This window comes from Eimeria necatrix, genomic scaffold (assembly GCF_000499385.1).
Source record: "Eimeria necatrix Houghton genomic scaffold, Enh_scaff6, whole genome shotgun sequence".
Taxonomy (NCBI): domain Eukaryota; phylum Apicomplexa; class Conoidasida; order Eucoccidiorida; family Eimeriidae; genus Eimeria; species Eimeria necatrix.
The window spans coordinates 16,592-39,048 of record NW_013651701.1 but is presented as its reverse complement, the minus strand read 5'-3'; the positions used below and the strand labels follow the sequence as shown (position 1 = coordinate 39,048).

Genomic DNA, 22,457 nt, shown 5'->3' with positions numbered 1-22,457 from the left:
CTTACGAACATACCTCTGGGTACGTCGTGTACTCCCATTCACGCAGGTCCGGGTCCTCGACCTCTCGCTCGAGCTGGTCCGCTAAAGTGTTCAGCCTTGCGGAGGCCGCTGTGCACTTGGAGCGCAGATCTTCTAGTAGCTCGTTAATCTGGCCACCACGAGCCTCGCCTAGCTGACGGCCTAGAAGGTTAGAATGACCTCTCATCCCTGAACTGGGTTTATCCCCCGGAAGCTGCGAAATCCCGTAGAAGCGTTTTTGCAAGTTGGGATCTCTCTGTAAATCAGTTTGACCAGTGACTGTTCCCTCTGCCAACACAATTCGCAACAACGACTTCACTCACAATGCCTACGAGAAAGGCAGCGCGGCTCAGTAGATATTCGGAAAGCTAGTTTGAGTAAGAGCTCAGTTGGTCTGAGTGCGAGCTACCTACTGTAAGTTGAATGTACAGCGCCTATCTCGCTGTGTAGTGCAAAACTAACCTCTTTGCTCCTCTGCAAGGAAGTCAAAACACGTGTTGGGTGGGGGAACTGCGAAGCTTGACTGCCTCTTTGGACGACTGCTGGCCTTATTGGCGGGCGGGAGGCGTCCCGTTTTCACTGTATTTGAAAACGGTGGTGCGGCTAGCCTGTCAAGCCTTTCCTCAATAGATCGGCCAGGCTGCGAATAGAGACGGCTGTAGTAACTGAGGATCGCGGACTTCAGATCGTCTAAATTCTGTCGTATCTCCCCCACGACAATTTGCTCTGGGGGGCGCCGCTCGATCACCCCTCCATCGTTACTTTTTCTTATACTGCTGGCTCTCTTTGGTGCTCCCTCAGTCGCTCCTTCGTTCGCCGTGGGCTGCGATGGAGGTGGCGAGCCCTGGGGTGGCTGCGGCGAACTAGGCGAGCTTGAGTCCATGGTGCTGAAACGCAGTATTGCTGCTGCAGCTGCGTGCTGTGCCTCCTTGGGACTTGTGGTGTGCAGCCACTCTTCATGTAGTCCTAGCCTATGTACGATTCGGTGGTGTGCACGGGAACATATTAGTGGACCTCATTGCGCAGAGTCCTCGAAGGAATACCGGCGGGAACTCGCAGCAGTTGTCCAAAAGCTTAGGAATAAGGTCTTTTCGTAATATTTAAGGAAGTTTCCCCTTTGCAGAGAGAAGACAGAAGGAGAAAGTCACTCAGTGGAGGTGCAGCCTCGTGAGGAGTAAGATAAAGCAGCTCGAGTCGGGGCTCAGTTTGCCGAGTTGAGCCTCAGCAGAACAGTACAACGGACGCAGAAGGAAAACAAAGGAGCAATGAAGTTTATAAAGCCATTCTGTAAAAATCCACTGTTCTCGTCCTACTGCAACATAAAGCCGGGCATAAATCAGCAGCGGGCGGCAGGTCGCAGCTACTCGGCCCTGGCTCGCCAGCAATCGACGTTGGCATGCATGACCGGAGGGCTATGGTTCACTTTTTCAATAAGCGTAAACAACAATACAGTAAGCCGATTTTGACTTTGGGGCATTCTAACTATTTTTTTTTGTTTTCATGCCCATAGGGTACTCCCTGCTGTGCCAGTGTCACTGCACGCCTGAGACTCCGGGTGGACTTCCACACCGTCTCACTCTCTAGTTGCTTCAGTCTTTATTAGTTTCGTAACCAATAAGATGGAAATTTTAGGAATGACAGACGGCAGCAGCTTTCTGATCATTCGTTACAAAACTTCCTCTTTTCTCTTCGTCTTACACCTCACGTCCACGAGGGATAGTTCATGTCCATGACTGGAGAACTCGATGTGTTGGAATATGAGGTCATTTTACGTATCACATATATTTAACGTGTGTGTTTTCACAGTAGAAAACACGCTGATATCTCATATGCGCTGTCTGTAAGGCGGCAATGCGGCGTTTGACGCGAGCGGTCCAATGCTGCGGCTGGCGCGAAGCACCTGCCGTATAGGGTAATGAAACTAAAATTTTGTTCATTAATCTGTTTTGCTTTTATAAGTTTTTACACGTATACCTACAGTTTACTCTAGTGTGTGAGGACCACGGCTGGAGTTCAAGCTGGGTCACGTCTCGGCTGCGTCTCGCAGCCGGCTCGTCTTGATCCCTGAAGTTTGGGACCAGTTGAGGCCTTGTAAGAATCGGCTAGCGATTCTTTTCAAATTAGATTAAACTTAGGGGATTGAGCGGCAGGTTTTCAACTCCACTAGTGAGTGTCTCGAAGGCGTCTCTTTCTCCCTGATTTCACAACAGCTCTCGGTTGTACCAGAGCAGCACAAGGAGACGGCGGTTTTATAGTTTTATTGCGCTGAAAAGAAGCAATTAGCCTCTCAGCAGTGCCTTTCGAGGTTAACACCTCAATGGCACTACAGCATCGTAGGCCTATGGACACTGCCTGCAAGGCGACGCAATTCTATGGCAAGAAGTAACCAAAAATGCAGGGCTCCAGCAATTATGACCGCGTGTGGAAGGGTCACGAGCATGGACTTCTGGCTCCCAGATCTGACCCCAGGAGGTTGGAGGGCGTGGACTCAGCGTTGGGAGTCAAAATGCTCAATGTTTCACTGACCGACATTGCTGTTGTGGGACATGCAAATTAGCCGTCACGACAATTACTTGTTTCCTATCCACTGCTGCAGCATGCTTAATGAGGCCAGCACCTTAGCTCGCGTGTGCACTGAGCTGTTCACAGCTGCTGTGTGGCGCATCCTCTTCAGCACTACTATGAAGCGCAAACTCTTCTTCGAGAAGCGATTGACCGCGTGGCAGCTGCCTTCGGAGTAGAGCCAAGCAGAGTTGTTCCCTTGCAGTTGAGGCCAGATGAGCGCGAGGCAACTGCATGCGCAGTGTGGACCTTCACGTGGGTGACTCTGACACGATGGGGCCAACCAGAAAATGCGCTTCATAGTTTTTACGCGGGAGAGGGTTAATCACAGTTTTCAGAACAACGAATAAGGGTGTAAACACTGGGTCAAGTTGCTGCAGCTCATCTCCTGGGGACAAAATGCCAGAAGAGAAGAAGGCTGGGCGGGGAGAAACGCGGAACTCTATTGAGTAGCTTGCATGCGAATATGCTTCAGGATCCGCGGAATCCCCTCTTACGATCTATTGGGACACATGAGGGAAATGTTCAAGCAGTCTAGTGATGCGTTCGGCGAGTGGCGCTTTGGGAGTAGAAAGGTACATAGCATGAACAACCAGGCTTTCGCAATTATCCTACATCAGCCGGTCTTTGGCCAGCCTCACAATATTAGCAAAAAGGGGCGCCCCAGGTCTCCGAAGTTGCATTTATGTGGTATGCGATGCAGGTTCTCCTCGAGCCTTTCTCATTTGGTCTGGTAGGAGTGGCTGACGGGATACCGTCGAGCTCGTTGAGTGACCTAATGGCAGTGTGGCAGAGGCCAGGTTAGTAAATTCCCATAATTTGCCCAGTTACATACCATAGATCGTTTGACCAGCCTACCCTGTTATTCGGTGAATACTGGCTCGCGTGCGGCGGCTCAGATAGATCTTTGGTTTATGCTCTCAGGAGTTGATGCGGACTGGAGGCATGACGCAGAGCTCTGGCTGAAACTTCGTGATTTTGAGTGGGTGAAATCGCTGAAGGATGTGAGTCTTTGCAGGAAGCATACTCTGAATGGAAAGGCATGTCGAACCATTCTGCAGCCAACCTGTCGGTGTTGTCTCTTCTATTGTGGCACGTCCAAATGGCAGCAGCCCAACCCTCCGTATACGCTGCACAGGAGAAGCACTTCCCGTTGTGAGATGCTTGATTTGTTTCTTGCTGGGTCGGCAATGGTGCAGAACTCATCGGAATTTGAAGACCGACTGTTGAAGCTACGTAATACAGTCGCATCAATTTTTGAAGTGCGAAATCCCAGGGCTCTCCAGGTGGCCAAGCTTTCCACAGCATCTGATGGAACAATAATTCAACTGACGTAATACAGCACTTGCAAAGCAGACCATTTGAGTTTCTCTGTTGCTTAATGGAGATGCCAGTACGCCTTGCTAAGCGCTGACTGTAGTGATGTATACATTACTTTATGCATGCGTGCATTTTTACATGCCCATGCCTATTAACAGTGAGCTACAACTATCAGCAGATCCTCTTCTACTAGCTTATATCGCATGCTGTCGTTGCTTTCCTGCAGGGCTGCCACTCCAGATAAGCAAGTGCACGCTGAGCACTTGAAGAGGTGGCTATCAGCGGTAGAGAGTGGCAAAGTCAGCCAAATGCTTCCAGAGATAGCTCCGGATTTTGGGTTTATTCGTACTCCCAACACAGGCAAGTTCCTACTTGTTTGGTCCTCGCAGAAAAGCTGTGGGGTCCATAATCTTTAGAGGAATTCAATATCACAGTTGCGGGGCTCACTGCCGCGCCTGTCTTTCTAAGGTGACGGCTGTTGAGAATACTGAGGAGCGGCTGTTACACTGTTTGAAATATCCAAAAATATTTGGTGTAGTACCTTAATGGTCAGTATATGTTTATATGGGGCTAGGGAGAGCAAATCTGCCTCCCTGTGTCATTTGAGCAGGAAGGCCTCTGCTGCTTCCCGCCTTGACCACGAGTACCACTACTTCCATCCCCAGAACCGTCGTGCGCCGTGTAATGATAGATCCAGATGTGCGCACTCAAGAACCTCCAAAAGGTGAATGCTTTAGAAGTGCTCTTGATGCCTTTGATGTTGTCATACAGTAGACACAAATAGTTCGGCAGATTCCCCGCTTGCTCGGTACATTAACATAGCGGAGAATGCAATGTAGCTGCTTCAAGTGCAACAAGCTGTTGTGTTTTTTTTTTCAGCAGCTTCCTTTGTCTTCGAAGACGATTCAGGCGACTCGGCACCAGCATCGAAGTTCCCTCCAGTATTGAGTACGGTCTCATATGGTGAAAGGCCACGGGGATTCTCAGCAGCTTACTTTCTACTCTTCATGTAGTTTTGTGTAGCCATCTAAAATGCTGTTGTCGTCCTTCTACTTCCGCCTCTGCGTTTCAATCAATTCACTAGCCACTCACCAAAACAAGTTGGACAACCGTCCTCGTTTTGCTCCATGCTTGGCGGAAGTTTTAAATATCAGCGGTTGTCTGTTCTCTGCCTACGTTTAGTTATTGTAGCTGCATTGGCGATCTTAGTCGTCGTCGTAGCCGCGGTTGGCTTATTCATCTTCTGTTGCCGCCGTGGAGCAAAGTCAAAGTTCAGCGCCTCCGTCACATCTTCGAAACATGTGAGCCATGTAGTGATGAACTTGCTTAGCTCCCGGATTGAAGCATTGCGGATTTCTAGAGTGAGTGAATGCTGCGAGTTTTGTGCGGGTAATGCAGTCGGAGGAAGGCCCTCTTCCAGTTGCTGTGTCGGCAAAGCCCGGAACTGCCACCAAGAACCGTTCCCAACAGCCAAATGGCACAAGGCCTCACTCCTCCTCCAGAAATAGAGGATACGCAAATTAATGGCGCGTGGATTAGCTTCAGGTTAGAAGCTATGCCAATGGCTCCGACGAAGGCTACGCGCGAGCCTACCAGCGGAGCGCTAATCTGTTTTAGTACCTGACGGCCCTCGTGTTGCAGCGCCGTAACTAGAAGACTACTGTAAAGCATACGTCGAGCAGTACGCCTACTGAAACCATGGATGCAGGGAGTTGTCGCCGTCTTTCTACTTCGTGCTGCACTAAAGGGATGGCATTTTAAAGGATCAATGCAAGCAATAAAGTGCTGCCAAGCACTCATTTCTGTGCCCAGACCCAAGCCTTTCGATTGGCCAAGAATTTTAGTGTTTTGGCCAAATCAAATGAGCACTGCATGAGCTGACAAGAAATTCTGAGGTGGGCATTTCTTGACGGTCTTCAGCTTGCATTAAGGAGGCCGCCACTGGCACTTTCATCGTAGGGGATTGCTGCCAAGAGGCGAACATTTTTTCACATCGCAAGCCCTACATGACCACGTAAAACGCTTCGTCCACACGAATATGCACGCCTCTTCTACTTTTTCAAGGGAAGATTTGCCTGCAAGACGCGGCAAGCCGTTTGAAGTCCAGACATCTGGTGCTCTTTTGCAGACAAGGTATTTGCATTTGTTTTACTTCCAGCAAACACCATTGTGCAGCAACACAAATATACACTAGCAGTGCACGACGGGTTTGCCTCTGCTTAAACACCATGCTGGTGCACTGCCTAAATTAGACAGCTTTTTGGGAGTGTGGTAACGTGCCACATCTCGCGAATCTGCACCGTTTATTCCAGCAACTGCGACAAGGCATATGTATGAAGCCTGATCAATGTGTCGCTGATTGAATTCTCCCTAGTTCCCCGGCCAGTACTCCGCAGCACATAATGCTTCTGCGATATTACGGAATCTTTGTATGCATTTTTTTGTTTCCATAGGCGATAGGGTATGAATACCCGTAAGTTTCCTGTGCAGCGCTACTCCCTATATGCACGCTTTCGTGTAGCTGTTGCTTCAAGAGCAACGAGTTATGTATCCAACTGGTAGTCAAGCAGATGGTGGCTGTTGCCCTCGTTTTCCCGCCACTCAACATGGCGCATTCTGTTGCCATGGTATTTGACTTTTTCCCCGGTAATAGTAGTAGCATAGCTCTCGCAATTTGACAAGAGCACTTACCGAGACTTGGGCCAAAGCTGGAATACAACATCGACTTGACAGTTTGTTTCTGGAAAGCAGCTAAGTCGAGAATGGCCTTCCTCTAGTGCCCGAATAGTGATTTAGTAACGTTCTCTTCGCCAGGAAAAGAGATGGCAGCGAAAAGGTATCCAGAAAGCCCGGAAAGCAAGCCTATAGAGCAGGACGGTTCACTGGACTCGTGGGAGCAAAACCTAAAGAAAAGAATCGGTGCATAAGGCAAGTACTAGGCCGGCAGATGCTTCTACCCAATTGCACATTTGGTTGAGCGAGCATGCGGGCAGATTGCTAATTCGAGAATTCAGGAAGGCTGGATTTTCTCAACTGCTTCAAAACTCAGTTCCTTCCGCAAACCAGCTCAGCCACGAATATGGTCGATTCTTTAATATCTCGCACAAGTTCTGTGCAAGCTTTGTTCGAAAGTTTGATTCTAGTTCGCTCCGGACAAGTCCGTTCAGAAGATGCAGAGCAGCAGACGAGTAAACGGCCTAGTCCGCGTTGTTTTTCAAAATCTCGCACGTATTTCGAAAGTCAGAAAATGCGAAAATAAGGCTTTGCAAAACAGAAGTTTTTAAGTTGGCTGAGACATGCAGTACCATGGCGAGGCCAGAAGGCGTCCAAGCAGCCTCTCCATTAGGTAGTGGCGCTGTCTACAGACTGATGAGACAAGTCACATACTAGTAAATATTGCAATTATTTAACTGAGCTTCAGATCTCAACCTGGATGACGAAAGTTGGACGTCCACTTTTGCTAGAGCAAGCAGACTCTACACAGCCTCAAGTGGTAAGGTTGCCTTGAAAAAAGGCTGGTTACTAGCCAGACTTTTGAAAGTGACATAATAGGAATAGCCAGAATCCTTTGACTGCGAGCTTACTATTTGAGGCTGCGTAGAGTTGGCTTCCCCCAACGCAGCGACTCACCAACAGTATCGAAAACTGCGCACTGCGGAGCAGTGACACTGGGAAATATGCACATGTTTCTGGTAGCAGTGAAAAACCGACAATCTGAGAGAATAATGTCACAAGATGATGGCATCCGGACGCTTATGTCGCGGGTGCGAAGTGCTAAGTAGACCACAGCTCTTTCAAGTCGCCGTGTCCAGTGCTGGCCAGTTCAAGTTTGCAGCGAACGGCGAACAAGCGACCTAATGCGTCTGGTAGCAACGCCAAAGTGAAACAATATACTCTTCTGTAGTCTGTGATGTTAGAACTATTGTTTCATTTTGAGAGGAGGTCACTACACCTACCTTCGGCCTGAGGCCTCAAGTCGACAGCGCCTGTCTGCACCGCAGTGCTCCTCCCTCGGGTGAAACCTCGGGCGTGCGCATTCGTGCGCATAAAAACTGTTATCTTCGGCAGATTCCATTTTCGTAGACCCTTTAAATTCAGCTCACAAGCGAAAACCCACCGTCCCTCGCCCAAGACCAACAGCTGGTCCTCCGCCACATGCAGAAGGGTACTGCAGTGGCTGGCGCATTGGCTGTTGAATTGTAGCCTTGCCGACTATTTTTTGCTTCCTTCTGCGTAAGCTTGAACCTGAAGGGGCTTCAGCTTTCGCGTCCCAAGAGGGTAATTGTAGCAGCAGCGCATGTTTCGGGTGCGACGGCTCTTCGCCGGTTCTTTCACACTACACGGAGATTGTATTGGTTTAGACTGCTCCTGGACTTTCAGCAGCGCCAGATGTGTCACTAAAAGCCTCTTCTTTTGCTCTTCGACACCTCAGCGAAAGCGCCGCGTCTAGCTACCGCTGCATCGGCAGGCCACTTCTGGGCGCTGCAGGCCAGGATGAATGGGCCAGTGCACGAAGTGGCTCTCCCCTCGGGGACTGCAGTCTTGCCCGCAATATCTCCTGCAGTGGAAGCTGCGGAAGCTGCTGCTGCTGCGAGGGAAAAGCCCCCGCGCCTCCACTCCCCGTGGGAGTCCGCAGTAGACGTGGCTGCTTCCACCTGCGTTTCGGGCTCCGAGGGGTCTGTGCCCTTCAGCTCGCAGCAGCAGCAGCAAGAGCAGCAGCAGAAGCTGCAGCGGGAGGCGCAGTCTCCAGTGCACTTCACGGAGGAGCCCGAACGGCTCACCACCCCGAGCTCAGACGACACGGCGCCGGAAAACAATGAGCAGCAGCAGCAGCAGCAGCAGCAGCAGCAGCAGCAGCAGCAGCAGCAGCAGCCGACGCACATGCAGGAGCAAAATGGCCTTGCACTTCACGTCACTGCCATCGACAGGCCTCAAGGCACGCAGCAGTCTAATGGGGGCGGCAGCGACGATGGCTGCAGGGCCTGCGCTGCGCAGCCACCGTCCGACGCAACATCGAGTGTTGCAGTGCAGCAGCTGCAGCGCGGCAGCAGCGGCAGCAGCTGCTGCAGCAGCGCCTCCATTGGGGGCGAGCTGAGGGGGCTGATCAGCGCGCTCGCCTCTGCAGACTCCGCAGCTGGCAGCGGAGATCTCCGGCAGCTGCTGCAGCAGCTGCTGGCCGAGCGGGATTTGTACAAGGCTGCGTTTGGCGCAGCAAAGGAAGAGCTCAAGGTAAGAAATTCTCAAAGTTGTGCTGCAGTGCCCTCGGCGCTGCCGCAGCTGCTGCTGCTGCTGCAGCTGCTGCTGCTGCTGCAGCTGGCAGCATGTTCTGTGTTTCCGCTCGGCTGCTGCGGCCTAGTGGTGATTAGTTTTGAACAATAAAACCCAAAACAGACTATCATTAATTAGTTCTGTGTAGTGCGAATTGTGGGGTGCAGGATCTGGAGTGCCGGCAGCAGCAACTGACTCAAGCGCTGCAGCATTCGGAGCATGCGCGGCGTCAAGAGCGCATGCAAGTGCAGCTGGCTTCAGCAGCAGCAGCAGACCAGGCGCCACTTGAAGCCGCGGGGACACAAGACATGTCGCCTCAGTGGGTCAACAACAGCAGCAGCAGCAGCAGCGGGCAGCAGCCCGCGGACTCCAACGGCGTCCCTGCCAGCAGCACCTGCAGCAGCGCGGAGGGACCTTACAACTGGCTGCATCAGCTGCACGCCTGCGTTGCTTCGGGCACATATCCTCGGCCCGACTTGCTGCAGAAGAGTGTGGAGCAGCAGCAGCAGCTCATCCGGCTGGCTGAGGGCTTGCAGCAGGAACGGGAAAGCTACGTAGAGGCTGTCGCTTGCCTCCACTCACAGTGAGTGCATTTTCCTGATCCTTTTTTTGTTATTCTTTTATTTCCGTTATTTTGTTTCGCGAAGGGCGGCGTTGCTGCTGCAGCGCTAAGTGTACGCATGCAGTTTGCATGCGCGAAGCACATTTGCGCATTTGCGCCGTTCATGCAACAAACTGTGGCTTCTGCTGTGCTACACAACATTTTGATTATCCCTTAATTTTTCTCTCCACTTTTTTGCGTCGGCTTGTCTTTCAGATTGAGAGAAGCGAGAGAAGACGTGTCGCTGTACATGTCCGCGCACGCGACACATGCAGCAGATCTGACAGCCGAGTCCGACGAGGCGCTGAGGGCTGCAGATTTGTGGCTGCAGAACTCGCTGCGAGTCAGCACGAAGTGCAAGTTCTGGGGCCTGGGCTCTGTGCTGCACAGCCAGGAGGCAGCAGCTGCGAGCGCGGCGGAGGCATCCACCACGCTGGCTACGGTGCGGGCTTGCAGCAGCGACATTCAGCCCGATACGTACGCTGCTGCTGCTGCTGCTGCGCTGGCCAACGCGGCGGAGCCAATGCCTGGGGTCTCCGTAGCGCTTGCTGCTGCAGCGTCTGTCTTTAGCGTGCAAGACGACATTGAGGGAGACGAAGATGGCTCCGCAGGGGCAGTGACAGTGGGGCCCGGGGTGCCCTCCGTAGCCACAGCAGAGCTCGAGCGGCTCTGGTGGGGGCAGACGGGGAACTCCCTTGTGGAGAGGCAGCAGCTGCGAAGCCAGAATCGCCAGCGCGAGCGCAACAGCCGCGTCTTGTGGTTCTTGGAGTAGCTTGCCAGGCCATAGAGAAAGCCACGATGGGCGCTCTTGCCTTTGCAAGTGCACATGAAGTGGTCACTGCAGCTTTAGTCCTTTTTAGCACCCACAGAAGTGCTGCGTGAGCCAGTTTTTCTAGACTTTCCCGCAGACACAGGCAGCGCCTGCGGGGAGTTCGTCTTTTTGGTTCAACGGGGCCTGTAAGCAGCTGTGAACACGCCAGACGGCCCGCCAGCAGGGGCGGAGGAGGGGCCAGGGTGCTAGCATGCGGGAGAGGCGCCGCACAATGAAACAAAACGGGACTTCTCGTTTTCAGAATCGAAACACTGCCGTTGGAGGTAAGCAGGGAACCCAGTTGTGTCTGCGTGGATGGGGAAGGGCTGAGGATGAAGCGCTTCCAGTGGCTCAGTCCGCTCGCTGGACATCCTCCGCAGAGCAAGTTCATTTTCATTTAGATCGCATCTGAACTTCCGTCTTTTCACATTACTATCGTTTGGTTTAACGGGACCGTTGTCGTGTGCCGAGCGCTGACACAGCGGCAGAGGGGCACGGTAGACTTGACTGCATCTAAGGGAACGAAGCACTGAGCTTTTCACGTGGCATCTTTCCCCTATTTTAGTGTATTGAGGAGGGTTGAGTCACAACTCCGTAGGCGGTAGAACATCGAGATGCTAAACCATAAGGCCGATCCAGACGGATTTAGCGGCCAAAGAGCTGCATCAGGCAACTCGCACGAAATGTCTTGGAGAGACGACGGCTGCTTCCGAACGTGAGACAAACAGCATGCCATTTACCTTATTTCAAATTGGACTGAGAGCCTCGTCACGCGGCGGAGTAGAGTCCATGAACAGGACGGTCTTCTTAGCTTAGTGTGGAATGCACACAGGAAGAACAATGTTACGGAGCCTTTACTCAGCAAACTGCGGTTGGCTACTCGGAACTGGCTGCTTCATACTGAGCCTCTCTTGTAGGGAGGATCGGACATTGCTGATATGAGACAATTTAACAGCAAAATGCGGCTCCGCAGGGGCGGGGAATACTGGCCCTGGAACTAACAGTCCCCCATCACTCAAATTCATACAGATCTTTTGCAGTTGTGGATGAGTTATTAAAACTTGAAACCCAACTCTACCGTTTGTGAGGGTTTTGCTCACGCTGAGGCCCCCCTGTTTGTTGGGGCTTGACTTGTAGGTTGTGGTCCTTCCTGAAACAGCCTCTGTTCACACCAATTATTCTCCGCTAACTAATATAAATGGTAAAGAGGAAATAAGTGGGAGAGGGAATTTGCAATCTTCGGGCAACTTCTTGAGGTAAGCGGGTGGACTTGTCCATGTGACCACCAGAAGAGAGTTCCTCAAGTGCCACTCTTAGCCCTAGAGGGTATTATGACGCGGAGCATCAAGGCCTATAACTGAATACATACAAGCAGCGTTACAACTTGGAGCTGCAGCCCTCATCTAACATTGCGGCTGCAACACCTTCGGCCGATAAGGAGGCCATTTAACGGGGAAGTTATGGAAGTTATGGAAGCCTCTTGGTTCGCAACTAATAGAGGCCATAATGGGACATGGAGGGGCAGAGAGCGACAGTAATGAAGGCCATGCGAGCACCAGCAACTTGCCGGTGTGGCTGATGCTTCAGCGCTGCCGAGGTTTCGGGTGGATGCACGGAAGGCACTGGGGTTGCCTTGGCCTGATTGACTCTGGCCGCAACGCAGCGCTGTTTTCACGAGTTGTATTGGTGGCGGGAGATGAAAGCGAGTCTTCAGACTCCGCAGATGCTTCTCCTGCCAGTAGAAAGTACACTGGTGCCGCCAGTTCAAGTGGCGGCTCTGCGGCCTTCAGGAGGGGTCAGGCAGAGGCTGGCGATGATGTGCTACGCATATTAGACAATGTGGCTCCTGTAGAGGTAGAAGCGGCGCCTGGGGATTGGAATGAAGGCGAGGGGAAGGAAGAACCCGCAAGCATGTTTGCTGCTCTCTTGCCTTCATCCGCCCCGACGGAACGCAGCAGCATAGAAACGAAAGCCATTGAGGGGGAGTTTACAGTTATGCATAGGGTGAAGGAGGACCCGCCTTCAGGAGAAGACGGCGATGAACTCCAGCTCTGCTTCGGTAAGGCGCAAGGCAGCACGGAATGAACGCAAGTTGCTGGAGCAGTTGGCGCATTGCATGCAGAATCAAACAACAGAGAAGGATCGAGGCATATGCATGCATACATTAACGGCCTTTAATACACATATATAAATATAATGCAGCCCTTACTCAGCCCTTGTGTCTGCAGATTTAGGTACCGCCGAGTCTTGTAGCGTTCTTGTTTGTTCCACCCTTGCTTGCAGGGGAGATGCTGTGGCACCCAACGCCGCCGCTGCTCATTGCATGCCGTAGCCTCTGGGCAGCCCCTCAACGCATGCGTTTGACGAAGTCTGCTGGAGAATCAGATCACGAGCCGCAAGCAGATGGGGAGAGCGCAGCAGCAGCAGCGCCACCAGCCCCAGTCCTCGTGCTTTCCGACATCGACGAAGACGAACCTGTCTCGCAATCCACGGATTCCAAAGCCTTACCTTGTGCGTTTCTGGCTCTTGCAGCCGCTGCAGGCGCAAGGCAACAGCAGCAGCTCTCAGACGGCACTAATGAACTCCCTCTTTCATTCGCCAGGGCGAAAGATAGACTTTCGATCCTGGTGCTGGTGCCATTTTTGTGCCCACAGCGGTTGTTGGAGTATCACGGGCTGTTGCACAGACTCTGAGAGCGACGCTGAGCGACAGAGATGCTCTTAGCCGGATCGCTTCAGATACGTGAGGCCATTTTAATAATCCGACCTTTGCAATCGTGGGACCTCTGTTTGCAGCTTTCGTGTCTACTAACTCTGTTCAAAAGTGAGGCGAAGTGATCTGTCGTATTATCTGTTTCTTTCTTAGAGTGGTTTGTGCGTTGCTTTCAGGGTTTCGGTTTCGCTTCAGTCGCTCCGCCAGATGCCATCTACTTTGTCGAAGCTTTCAAGTGCGACCTCGGAGGTCTTCCACAGGTGCTCCTTCATATTTCACAATTCGTGAACAAAGAAGTACAAACGGTTTCGTTAGTGCGTGTTCTGTAAAGGTGAATAGCCTATTTCCCAAATATCAGCTGATCTGGTGGTGGCTGATATACTTGCTTTCTGTGGGGCTGTGGCTGCGTCGACAGGGCTGCATCCGACTGGGCCACGTTCGGCAACGCAGCTGTCCAAGCAGCGGCGGACTCAGCTGAAAGAGCTCAAAGGATTTGGAGGGCGTTTAGAGGAAAAGATAGCAAGGCAGACGCTGACAAGGAGGGTGATGGCGAAACGTAGGAAATAACCTGCGGCTCATGGGGAATGAAGAGCTGCATTTCCTGGGTTCATACATTCATTTTCCTAGACAACACAGATGTGAAACATGCACATTGAATGCCAGGCTACAACTGACCTGGCGGCGTAAACAGGCGCTCTTGCGACACTCGCAGCATTGCCGTATAGTCAACCATTGCACGCTTAGTGGACTGTTCAATTAGAGCGAACAGGTGTTGCTGAGGCGACTCGTTTTCCTAGGAAGGCAGAGGCAGCTGGCGCTGTGTTTGATTCATACAGACACACAACGTGGCTTCAGGGGCTGATGCGTACACGCACCTTTGCTGCATTAAAATAGCAGGTTTTTTTCAACAATTTGGCCTCAACACTTCACGTTTGGTGTGTCCCGCTATCGAAGCCGAGCTGAATCATTTTCTGCTGATGGATTCGATTGTGGCGTTAAGCAGCCGGGAACGCAGAAGCGGCTACCGATGCGTTTACACTGAGTTGATGCGTTTGTGTTTAGACCATCTGTTTCTAAATCAGCCGCAGTGATGCACTGTTTTAGGCTCCAGTGGCTATGTTGTTGTGTCAACGAAGGCTACTTGCTGGTTTAGAACACGGCATCGTCTTGACAAGCTGTCCTTGTCCTTGAACTCATACCGTGTTTGTTTAAGATAGCATCACATTTGCGAAGTTTTGTTCGCAGAGACTTTAAGACACCTACGGACTGTTAGAAGCCTAGCTAGAATGTTAGAAGCCTAGCTAGTCCCCGGAAGGTCTTAAGCTAACAGCCCAGTAGTTCAGGGAGTGACAGTACCAGCACGCTTCTGAACAGATTAGTTCATTTCGTGCCAAGCTGAAGATGCACGACGTTCCGAAACACGGCACTTATTCAAGCTGCACAAAACCGGTAGAAGCCCAATTGGAGGATTGCGCGAGTGCCTACACAGGTTTAAATGTTGCGTTATGCTGGAATGCTGATAGGCGCATGCATGCGTTCACACGTGCTACGGTGCGCGGCTATTCCTGTAGGGGAGGCGTGTAAAAGAGGGGCTAGCCAGAATCTCTTGCGCTTTAGCCGGAAGCAATCACTTGGAGCCGGCGTGAGCAGCAGCTGGCGAATGAAATTGTTGACTTGATGAAAAGGTGGAGGGGCTTTCTTAATGCACCAAGGGGGCTGCAGACTTTACATGTAAAGCACGGCTGTAATCACTCTTGAATTATTTATTTCTTTTGGTAGCTCGTGCTTGCGGTTCAAGCATAGACAAGCAACTCTTTGCAATGCTGGCAGTATGGGAGGCTGGCTTAACGCAGCTTCACCGACCGCTACAGTTTCTTCATTCCTCAAGCCTATCTACACATGCGAAACTCTGATGGGCCTTCATCTTCAGGTGACGTGGGCCTGGCCCTGCGGACTCATAGGCCTTCATGCAGTAGTAGTTGTTTGCTCCGAGGCATTAATTAGCTTTAGTGCGCTTAGCGACCGCAAACAACTTGAAATGAGCGCAGTGGCAAGACACAAGACTACGAAGAGTTGTGGCCCTGTACGTGAAATCATATGCGTTTCCCTAATTGTATATTTCCAACACTACACACAGTCCTAGACCTCTAGTAAACAGCTCTACGAGGCCTTACGCACCACGCTATTCAGCATGCGAAACATTCGTGATGAGGTCCCTAAACAACGAAGGCTGCTTCGGTCTAATTGAGGGAAACTGAGACGGCCAGTAAGGAACAGCATAGGGAATAGTGATAGCCACGATAGGCCTGTGCCGCAAAGGGAATCAGAGCTCTACTGCATCCCTGGCTTTCAGTGCAGGTTTGGTTTCTGGCTCTTCAGTGGCAAACTACTGAGCGAAACTCTGCGTGCTTGGCCCCCAGTAGTTTCGTTTCTAAAACAAAAGCTATTTTGCCTCTTTTTGTCTTTAAGACAGATCAGTGTAGGGCTGGAATAGTTGCGTCGAAACACTTTTCGCTTCAACCATTCTGCCTGAGAGGAGGAAGATTTCCAATGGGTTAGGCGGAGAGAGCCTGTGCATAGAGTTCCAGGGATGTCTAGACAGCAGGCCCTGTACGTGAAACCATACGCTCCTGCCTAATAGTATATTTATAAAATAAAACGCAATGCTACGCCTTGGGGTTCCTGGAAATGTATGGGAAAGCACGAGATTTCAATGCAGCTAGCAGAGGAAAGATGTTCGCTACGGCGATTAAAGTAACAAAGACAAACTGACGCACAATTTTGCACTAGAAAATATCTGTAAAAGACCTCTGAATGACCTCGCAATGGTGCGCTGCCCAAAATAGCCGTTGGCGAAGATGGAATGGCGCGGAGCGGCTGCCTCAGGCTGCAATGCACCCTGCTATGGAGTTGCAAGTGCAAGTTACTTAGGCTGAACGTGTTCAGTCTATACATTCTGCGCATGCAAAGATACCTTATTTTCTTTTTGTTGCTTTTGGACGCTGAGGGGCTGGCAGGTCGGAGGTCGGACTGACAGCCTGGTGCACAACGGATCCCTTTTTCTGTTCAAATTCCGGAAGCCTTTATTGACAGCAAGAGCCCCAATAAATAGGCCACCGACTTTTTGCGGCTAAAACCTGTTAGGAAGGTGCCTCTTCGTAGCCAAAGTTTCGAAATTCTCTGTTGCTTGCCAGTGCCTGCCTAATGAGCCTGTCTAATGCGTTTTGTGACTATAGACTTCGATCATCCTTCATTTTAGCCTTCTACTTCCTGTTTGGTACGAATTCTAGTTACAGATTCTGGTGAGTACTAGCTGCGAGCATCATGAGCTGCCCACTTCCCCCCTTGAATCACCCCATCAGCCCGAACTTGCGACTGAAGAAAGGCTGTGCCTCGAGCTCCCCATTAAGAAAGCCAATTTAGCGCTGAGCACTTTATTGAGCTTGGTGCAAACGAGGGAGCTTCAAGGGCACGATACTATAACTTTGCAGCGCATTGCAGACGTTCCACTGCAGCGGCTGGTGCCAAAACTTGCCTTTAACACGAAGGAGCTAGCTTGTACCAGTCTAGAAAGAACCCAGATCTCTTAATTAGCATAGTTCGCCATTGTTAACGTGTTCTTAGGATGATTGAAGCTTTAGTCTCAGTTTGCACGTAAGGTGGTGCGCGTGGTGGTAGTGAGAAGCGACAGCGGCCACTACCTGTGCGAGGCCAGTAGTGTTCAGCCACAGAAAACACTATCTTCCACCCATAATTACAATAACTATGGGTTTTAATTAACATAAAAACAAGATGAGCTTTGGCACAGTCCATTTGGCCATCCGCTTCCATGCCAGCACTGCGCACTACCCCACCTGGCGCTGACCCAGAAAGGATCTGGCAAAATGTTTCAAGTTCATTAGATCTTCTTGCATTTGGATGTCCTGATAAACGGAATTATGGTGATTGATGAATTGAAATGGGTAATTTCGCGTAAATAAGCATGTTTTGGGCTATTTTTTTAGAACGTGCCGCATGCTGGTGCTGTCGCTCACGAACGTGGCTTGAGCTGACCGTTGTGGTTGCCTGAGAAAGCCACGGGAACTGAAAACACACTTGGGAAAAGGACGGCGTCCAGACCTGTTTTTTGCATGTTTTTCTCTTTTTTTAATTCAGAGTTTTTAATCTGGTTGACTTTTTACCGCGAATTTAAGGTGGTCGCCCGGTGTTTGGGCGCGTCAAAGGAAATCGAGCTGTGGGGCACAGCAAGAAGCACTCCAACGACGAAAACTAGTAGCGGCGGTCTGTAGAAAATTCTGAACTTGCGTTTCAAGTTCCCGTCGAGGGTATGTCTGTGGGCGGGCACAAAGAGGCCGTGGAGGCTGCCTCTCGAGGCACCTCCTCACCCAAGCAGGATGTGGCTTCTACGGCGATCGACGTGCCCGCAAAGGGCAGCGAAGACTCTGCAAAAGCGGCTTCCGAGGGAGGAAAAGTTGTAATATCTCGTTGCGAGTGGTGGGCGACGACGACGGCCTTTTTCTTTCTCGGGATGAGCTCGCTGTTCGCGTGGAACAACGTGTTGTACCTGCTGCCGTACATGACGGAGCAGTTTCTGGAGGGCTGGGACGCGGGAAACTCGCTTTTGGGGGTGTTTCAGGTGGGGAATTTGTTGGTGCAGGTGTTTTTGATGTTTGCGGGTTCTCTGAAGGAGATTTGGCTGCACCTGGGGCTGTTTCTGGGCTCGGTGATGTGCGGCGTGCTGGGCCCGTGCGTGATCTACGGCCCGCTGAACACCCGCATTGCGCTGCTGCATGCGCTGTGCCTGGTGCTGGGCAGCGGCAGCGGCCTCGTGCAGGGCAGCGGCTTCTCCTACGCAGCCGTAATGCCCGTGAACCAGGTGGGGGTCTACAGCGCGGGCCAGGGCTTCGGGGCGATCTTCTCAGTGGTGTTGGTGGGCATTTTGTCTTACACAGCAGTGGACATCTCCGTGCGCGAAGACGTGGCTGCGCTGGTCAACGTCACTGCTGCTGTCAGTGCTGCAGTTGGCCTTCTTTGCATAGTCTTGATAGGGCTGAGCATTCGGCAGCGGGGGGCGCGGCAGGCGGTGTCTCAGGCGCGGGCGGAGAGTTCTTCGGAGGTGGCGAAGAGCGCCAGCGGCTGCACGGAGCTGCAGGAGGTGGCTTCCGTGTCTGCTGCTGCTGCTGCTGCTGCTGCTGCTGCAGCGCCGCAGAAGCGCAGCCCGCTCTGCAGAGTGCTGCGGCACTCGGGAGTGCCCATTGGCTGCGTCTTCGTGCTGTTCTTCGTCACCTGCAATCTATTCCCCAGAGTGGGGCCCCTGCAGTGGGCCACCGAGGGGGCCCCCAAGAACCACCTGGTGTGGCTGCTGGGGGTGTTTCCCTTCGGGGACACGCTGGGCAAGTCGCTGTGCGCCTTTGCAGAACAAGGCCGTTTCTTGAAAGGGCTAATAATGTTTTCTCCGCGGCTGCTGCCGTGGCTGACTGCGCTGCGGCTGGGGCTCTACGCGCCCTTTTTCCTCAGCAAGCACCTCGCGGGCAGCGCCGTCTTCAACGCTTTCTGGTTTCAACTCTGCGAAATGGTCTTCTTGTCAGTTTCTCACGGCTGGTTCGCCACGCTGGCTTTCATTTACAGCGTCGACGCTGTCCCCGACGTGGCGGACAAGAAACACGTGGGGCCCGTCGCCATCGTCAGCTTGATCCTGGGGATCATGTCAGGGCTTTACTTCGCGCTGCTGTACAAGTGACCTGCCGCTGCAGCGCGCAGCAGCGCGCAGCAGCGCACGCGAGGCCCTCAGGCGCTTCCAAGTCTTCTTTTTTCCTGCATTTGTGTTCTATTTGTCAAGCAGCCCTGCTGCGGCGTTCCGGCGAGGTGCAGCGCCTGCACTCCGTCGCCGAGCTTCCCGGGCCAGCAGCCACTTCGCAGCCGCGCTGGCTGTCGGGTGTCCGCCTTACAATGTCAGGTGCGAAAATTTCGCTATTTAAGTGCAGGGGTGGACACTTGGCGCGGGGCGAGGCACTGCATGCATCAATGCGCAGTACGGGTTCCTGGGGGTCTTGCCGTACGCCTCATTCTTGACTGCATGAGCCGCTGTGTAGGTTCCAGAAACACCTCCAGCAAGTTAGATACATAGCTATGAAGCCAAAGAGTCCTCCTTGAGGCATGTGCGGCTGTGACGTTTCCACAGTCCGCGGGTGCACTGCTCACGTTCAATTTCATGTGTTGGGCAGCCCATGCCTGTTGTAAATACCCGTTTCGAGGATTTTGAAACTACATCCCTACAGTCGGATACATTTGACCTTTCGCTGCATGTTCGACGAGCGAAACGAAACAAAGTTTTTCTTTTCCATCTAGCTAGCAGCAGGCACGTGCCTCTGCCAGCGTACTGCAAAGCGGAAAGCAGCCCCGCTGAGGGCGTACTTTGCTTGAATGCATGTTCAGCAGCTCTAAGATGCCTAGCATCTAGCGGCAAATTGCTGCAGTATCGTGTAGATATATCTAGCAGCAGAGGGCAGCAGTTTCGTGTAGTCACACGGCGAGGGCCTTCTTCGCTTCGTCGCTCAGAACACACACATGAGGCACTTCCCGAAAGCGATCGTTGTAGTCTATTCCGTACCCAACGAACCACTCCGTAGGTCCTGTAAATCCGACGAAGTCCACCAGCGGCATCTTTCCCTTGACTCTGCAGAAATAGAACAACAGATGGCGCCAATTCAGCGGCCTATCCCAGGCTCGTGCAGCATTCGAAAGCAGCACTGCGGGCCTGCAGATCTCGTTCGAAACGCAGCGGCCCAGTGCCCACCTGACTTGCAAAAGGCCAACAGTTCGCACGCTTTTGGGCTCGAACTGGGCCAGCCACTCCCGGACATGTCTGTAGGTGTTCCCGCTTTCCACGACGTCGTCAACAATGAGCACGTCTTTGCCCTTCAGGCACGTCAGCTGGTCTGCCACGAACTTCACCTGAATAAAGCAGCATTTGGCCCGACAAAGGGTCGAAAAATGCACTAAGTTGCATTTTGCAGCCCCCAGAACAGAACTTGTTCAGTCCTATAGCCGCGATTTGGGTCTAAGGATTCAGAACTTGGGGTTTGGCACTGGGGCTGCGGCCGCGGGACTACGTGCAGAAACTGCTTTTCGCTTCATCTCGTGAAGTCTCACCTGCCCAGTTGCTGCGCAGTTTCGGTAAGTGCTGATTTGCACGTAGTGGTGAAACAGCTCGAGGCTGCGGCCACTGCTGTCTAGGCTAAGAGGAAAGCGCAGCGGCAGAGAAAAATCGGACACTTAGCTCGCTAGCTCTAAAGGAAGCAAAGAAACGGTGATAAAGAGAAGAACAAAATGCAAAACAAGCTGATATCAGTTGCTTGTTTGAAATGTTCAAAAAAAAGAAGAATAACTCGCAAGAGAGCCCACCTCCCCTGCTTGAAAATGGAGGCACTGAGGTCGCCAAAGAAGGTTCGAGCGCCCTTCAAAAGGCAAAGCAAGTGGAGCTCGCCCTCTTTATAGTGTTTGCGAATGTCGTAGGCCTGAAGGAAACAAAAAAAGATTCAACACGCCAGCTTCGGACACAGGAAAGCTACCCTGATGCTGCTAACTGAAGTAAATACAATTAAAATGCCTGGACAAAGGACTTCAAATGAGTCTGAACAGATTTTACTGAGTCCATCTTTACAGAAACTTCTGAAATGTGCTCTTACCATCTTCTCTATTCTGTCGCGCAACAAACCCTGCGGAATGAGAATGCCCTTTACATGTCCGGCGCAAGTAGAAGGAATGCAGATTTGGTCGGCGGTGTACAAGTGGCCATCTTGGACTGCAATTGGGTCACTCCCGAGTCGCTTTTCGCTGAAGTTGAAGAGCAACGCAGCAGACTTTTTTGGTTCTTTCTGTCGATTTTGAAAAGCACTCTATTCGTGGACACATTTTGGCTTCACATACGCCGCAGAAGCTGCACTTCACCATCGCAGCAGGAGAAACAAGCTGAGGCTGCACCAATTTCACAAATTGCTGCAGCGGCACATGCAGCAGCGTGCGCAGCGTTGGGTAAGCAGCTCACCTCGACATCTTCGGGAAAGCTCGGGGAACTTTTTTGCAAAAGAGGCTCCCCCAAAAGATGCACAATCTTCAAGTGTTTTGCTGCGAACTCGGGGCCGGAGAAACCCGAATTTGCAGGGCAGTTGGAGGCGCAGTTTCACTCGGCCTTCGAATTTCCCCGCAGGCGAATAGTGCGCTGCAACGCGCTCAAAAAGCACGCCTACGCCAGCGTAACTTCAAGAGTTGATAATATTCTGTCTTTCTAAATTTAGACACATTCAACTGTTACTGTCAGGCGAGCAGCAGCCCCTGTTTTAAGGCGTGCAAAGACCCAACTGCATTTGGTCTGGTCCACCCACAAGCCACTGCACGTCGAGAACCTGCAGCAAACCGCCCCCCATCTGTGCCATAAAGCCTCGAAATTGAATGTTGTCAGTGACTAGATTATTTAGATTCAATTTAATTGGTATTTGCGCGAAAAATTATTCTGAACGCCTCTCGTGGCGTGGGAGGCGCCGTCCTGCAGCGGCGCAACAGAGAGTTCAAATTAAGCAGCAACGCGTCAGCCATTCAACTGCAGCAGCAGAAAGAATACGGGCAGAGAAAGCAAAATTTTTCTGATTTCTTGTTTAGGTTGCTCCTTATTGACAGCAGCAATGTGCTGCGGCCCCCAGAAGTGACCTTGGAAGCCTCCACAGGCAGTGTCTTGCAGTACTTAATGCTGCGCGCTGTAACCGCGGGGGCCCAGCCAACACCGCGGCTTAATGCTCTTCAATTCATTTTATTTCTCGAAGAGGAGTTGTGGCAGAAGGGCTGAGTCCACAGCCGAGTTGTTCAGCCAAAGCCGCGGGAAGCTCTCCCGCTAGTTCTGTGCGCATTCATGTTTCCGGTGTGAGGAGGCTTGCCTGCTGTCGCCTTTCTGCATTTTTAATTTTGAAACATTTCTGCTGACTTCCAAGACGAAGGGAAACCTTTTTTAATTCCGAAACACTCGCGCTGACTTCCAAAAAAAAAATCTTTCTGTCTGCAGCAGATCCACTCCTGTGGCCACAGCCACCAGAACCACTGACTGCGACCCGCCGATCTCACGCGAATGGACCAGACCACTGGTCCTTTGCCTTTTCCCAGTGGCCAGCAAAC

General features: G+C 51.9%; 6 protein-coding genes across 6 annotated transcripts; 4 read left to right on the top strand and 2 right to left on the bottom strand.

Moving 5' to 3' along the window:
- Nucleotide 1: 1 nt before the first annotated feature.
- On the bottom strand, nt 2-901 carry ENH_00071540 (hypothetical protein, conserved; the record flags this gene model as incomplete). Its single annotated transcript, XM_013577310.1, has 2 exons — nt 2-306; nt 481-901. 2 exons carry the CDS (start codon nt 899-901, stop codon nt 2-4), a joined length of 726 nt encoding a protein of 241 aa, XP_013432764.1.
- A 1,509-nt stretch (nt 902-2,410) lies between these two features.
- Nucleotides 2,411-3,917, top strand: ENH_00071530 (hypothetical protein, conserved; the record flags this gene model as incomplete). The annotated part of the gene is made up of 6 exons (XM_013577309.1): nt 2,411-2,557; nt 2,693-2,835; nt 3,056-3,155; nt 3,284-3,380; nt 3,505-3,584; nt 3,780-3,917. The coding sequence occupies 6 exons, from the start codon at nt 2,411-2,413 to the stop codon at nt 3,915-3,917; spliced, it is 705 nt and encodes a 234-aa protein (XP_013432763.1).
- A 4,477-nt stretch (nt 3,918-8,394) lies between these two features.
- On the top strand, nt 8,395-10,541 carry ENH_00071520 (hypothetical protein, conserved; the record flags this gene model as incomplete). Its single annotated transcript, XM_013577308.1, has 3 exons — nt 8,395-9,129; nt 9,336-9,751; nt 9,986-10,541. The coding sequence occupies 3 exons, from the start codon at nt 8,395-8,397 to the stop codon at nt 10,539-10,541; spliced, it is 1,707 nt and encodes a 568-aa protein (XP_013432762.1).
- Nucleotides 10,542-12,086: 1,545 nt separating this feature from the next.
- On the top strand, nt 12,087-13,852 carry ENH_00071510 (hypothetical protein, conserved; the record flags this gene model as incomplete). The annotated part of the gene is made up of 5 exons (XM_013577307.1): nt 12,087-12,639; nt 12,864-13,091; nt 13,235-13,322; nt 13,469-13,552; nt 13,708-13,852. 5 exons carry the CDS (start codon nt 12,087-12,089, stop codon nt 13,850-13,852), a joined length of 1,098 nt encoding a protein of 365 aa, XP_013432761.1.
- Nucleotides 13,853-17,619: 3,767 nt separating this feature from the next.
- Nucleotides 17,620-19,032, top strand: ENH_00071500 (hypothetical protein, conserved; the record flags this gene model as incomplete). The annotated part of the gene is made up of 1 exon (XM_013577306.1): nt 17,620-19,032. The coding sequence occupies one exon, from the start codon at nt 17,620-17,622 to the stop codon at nt 19,030-19,032; it is 1,413 nt and encodes a 470-aa protein (XP_013432760.1).
- A 782-nt stretch (nt 19,033-19,814) lies between these two features.
- On the bottom strand, nt 19,815-21,347 carry ENH_00071490 (hypothetical protein, conserved; the record flags this gene model as incomplete). Its single annotated transcript, XM_013577305.1, has 6 exons — nt 19,815-19,968; nt 20,089-20,246; nt 20,445-20,529; nt 20,697-20,809; nt 20,981-21,128; nt 21,340-21,347. 6 exons carry the CDS (start codon nt 21,345-21,347, stop codon nt 19,815-19,817), a joined length of 666 nt encoding a protein of 221 aa, XP_013432759.1.
- Between the last annotated feature and the right edge of the window lie 1,110 nt (nt 21,348-22,457).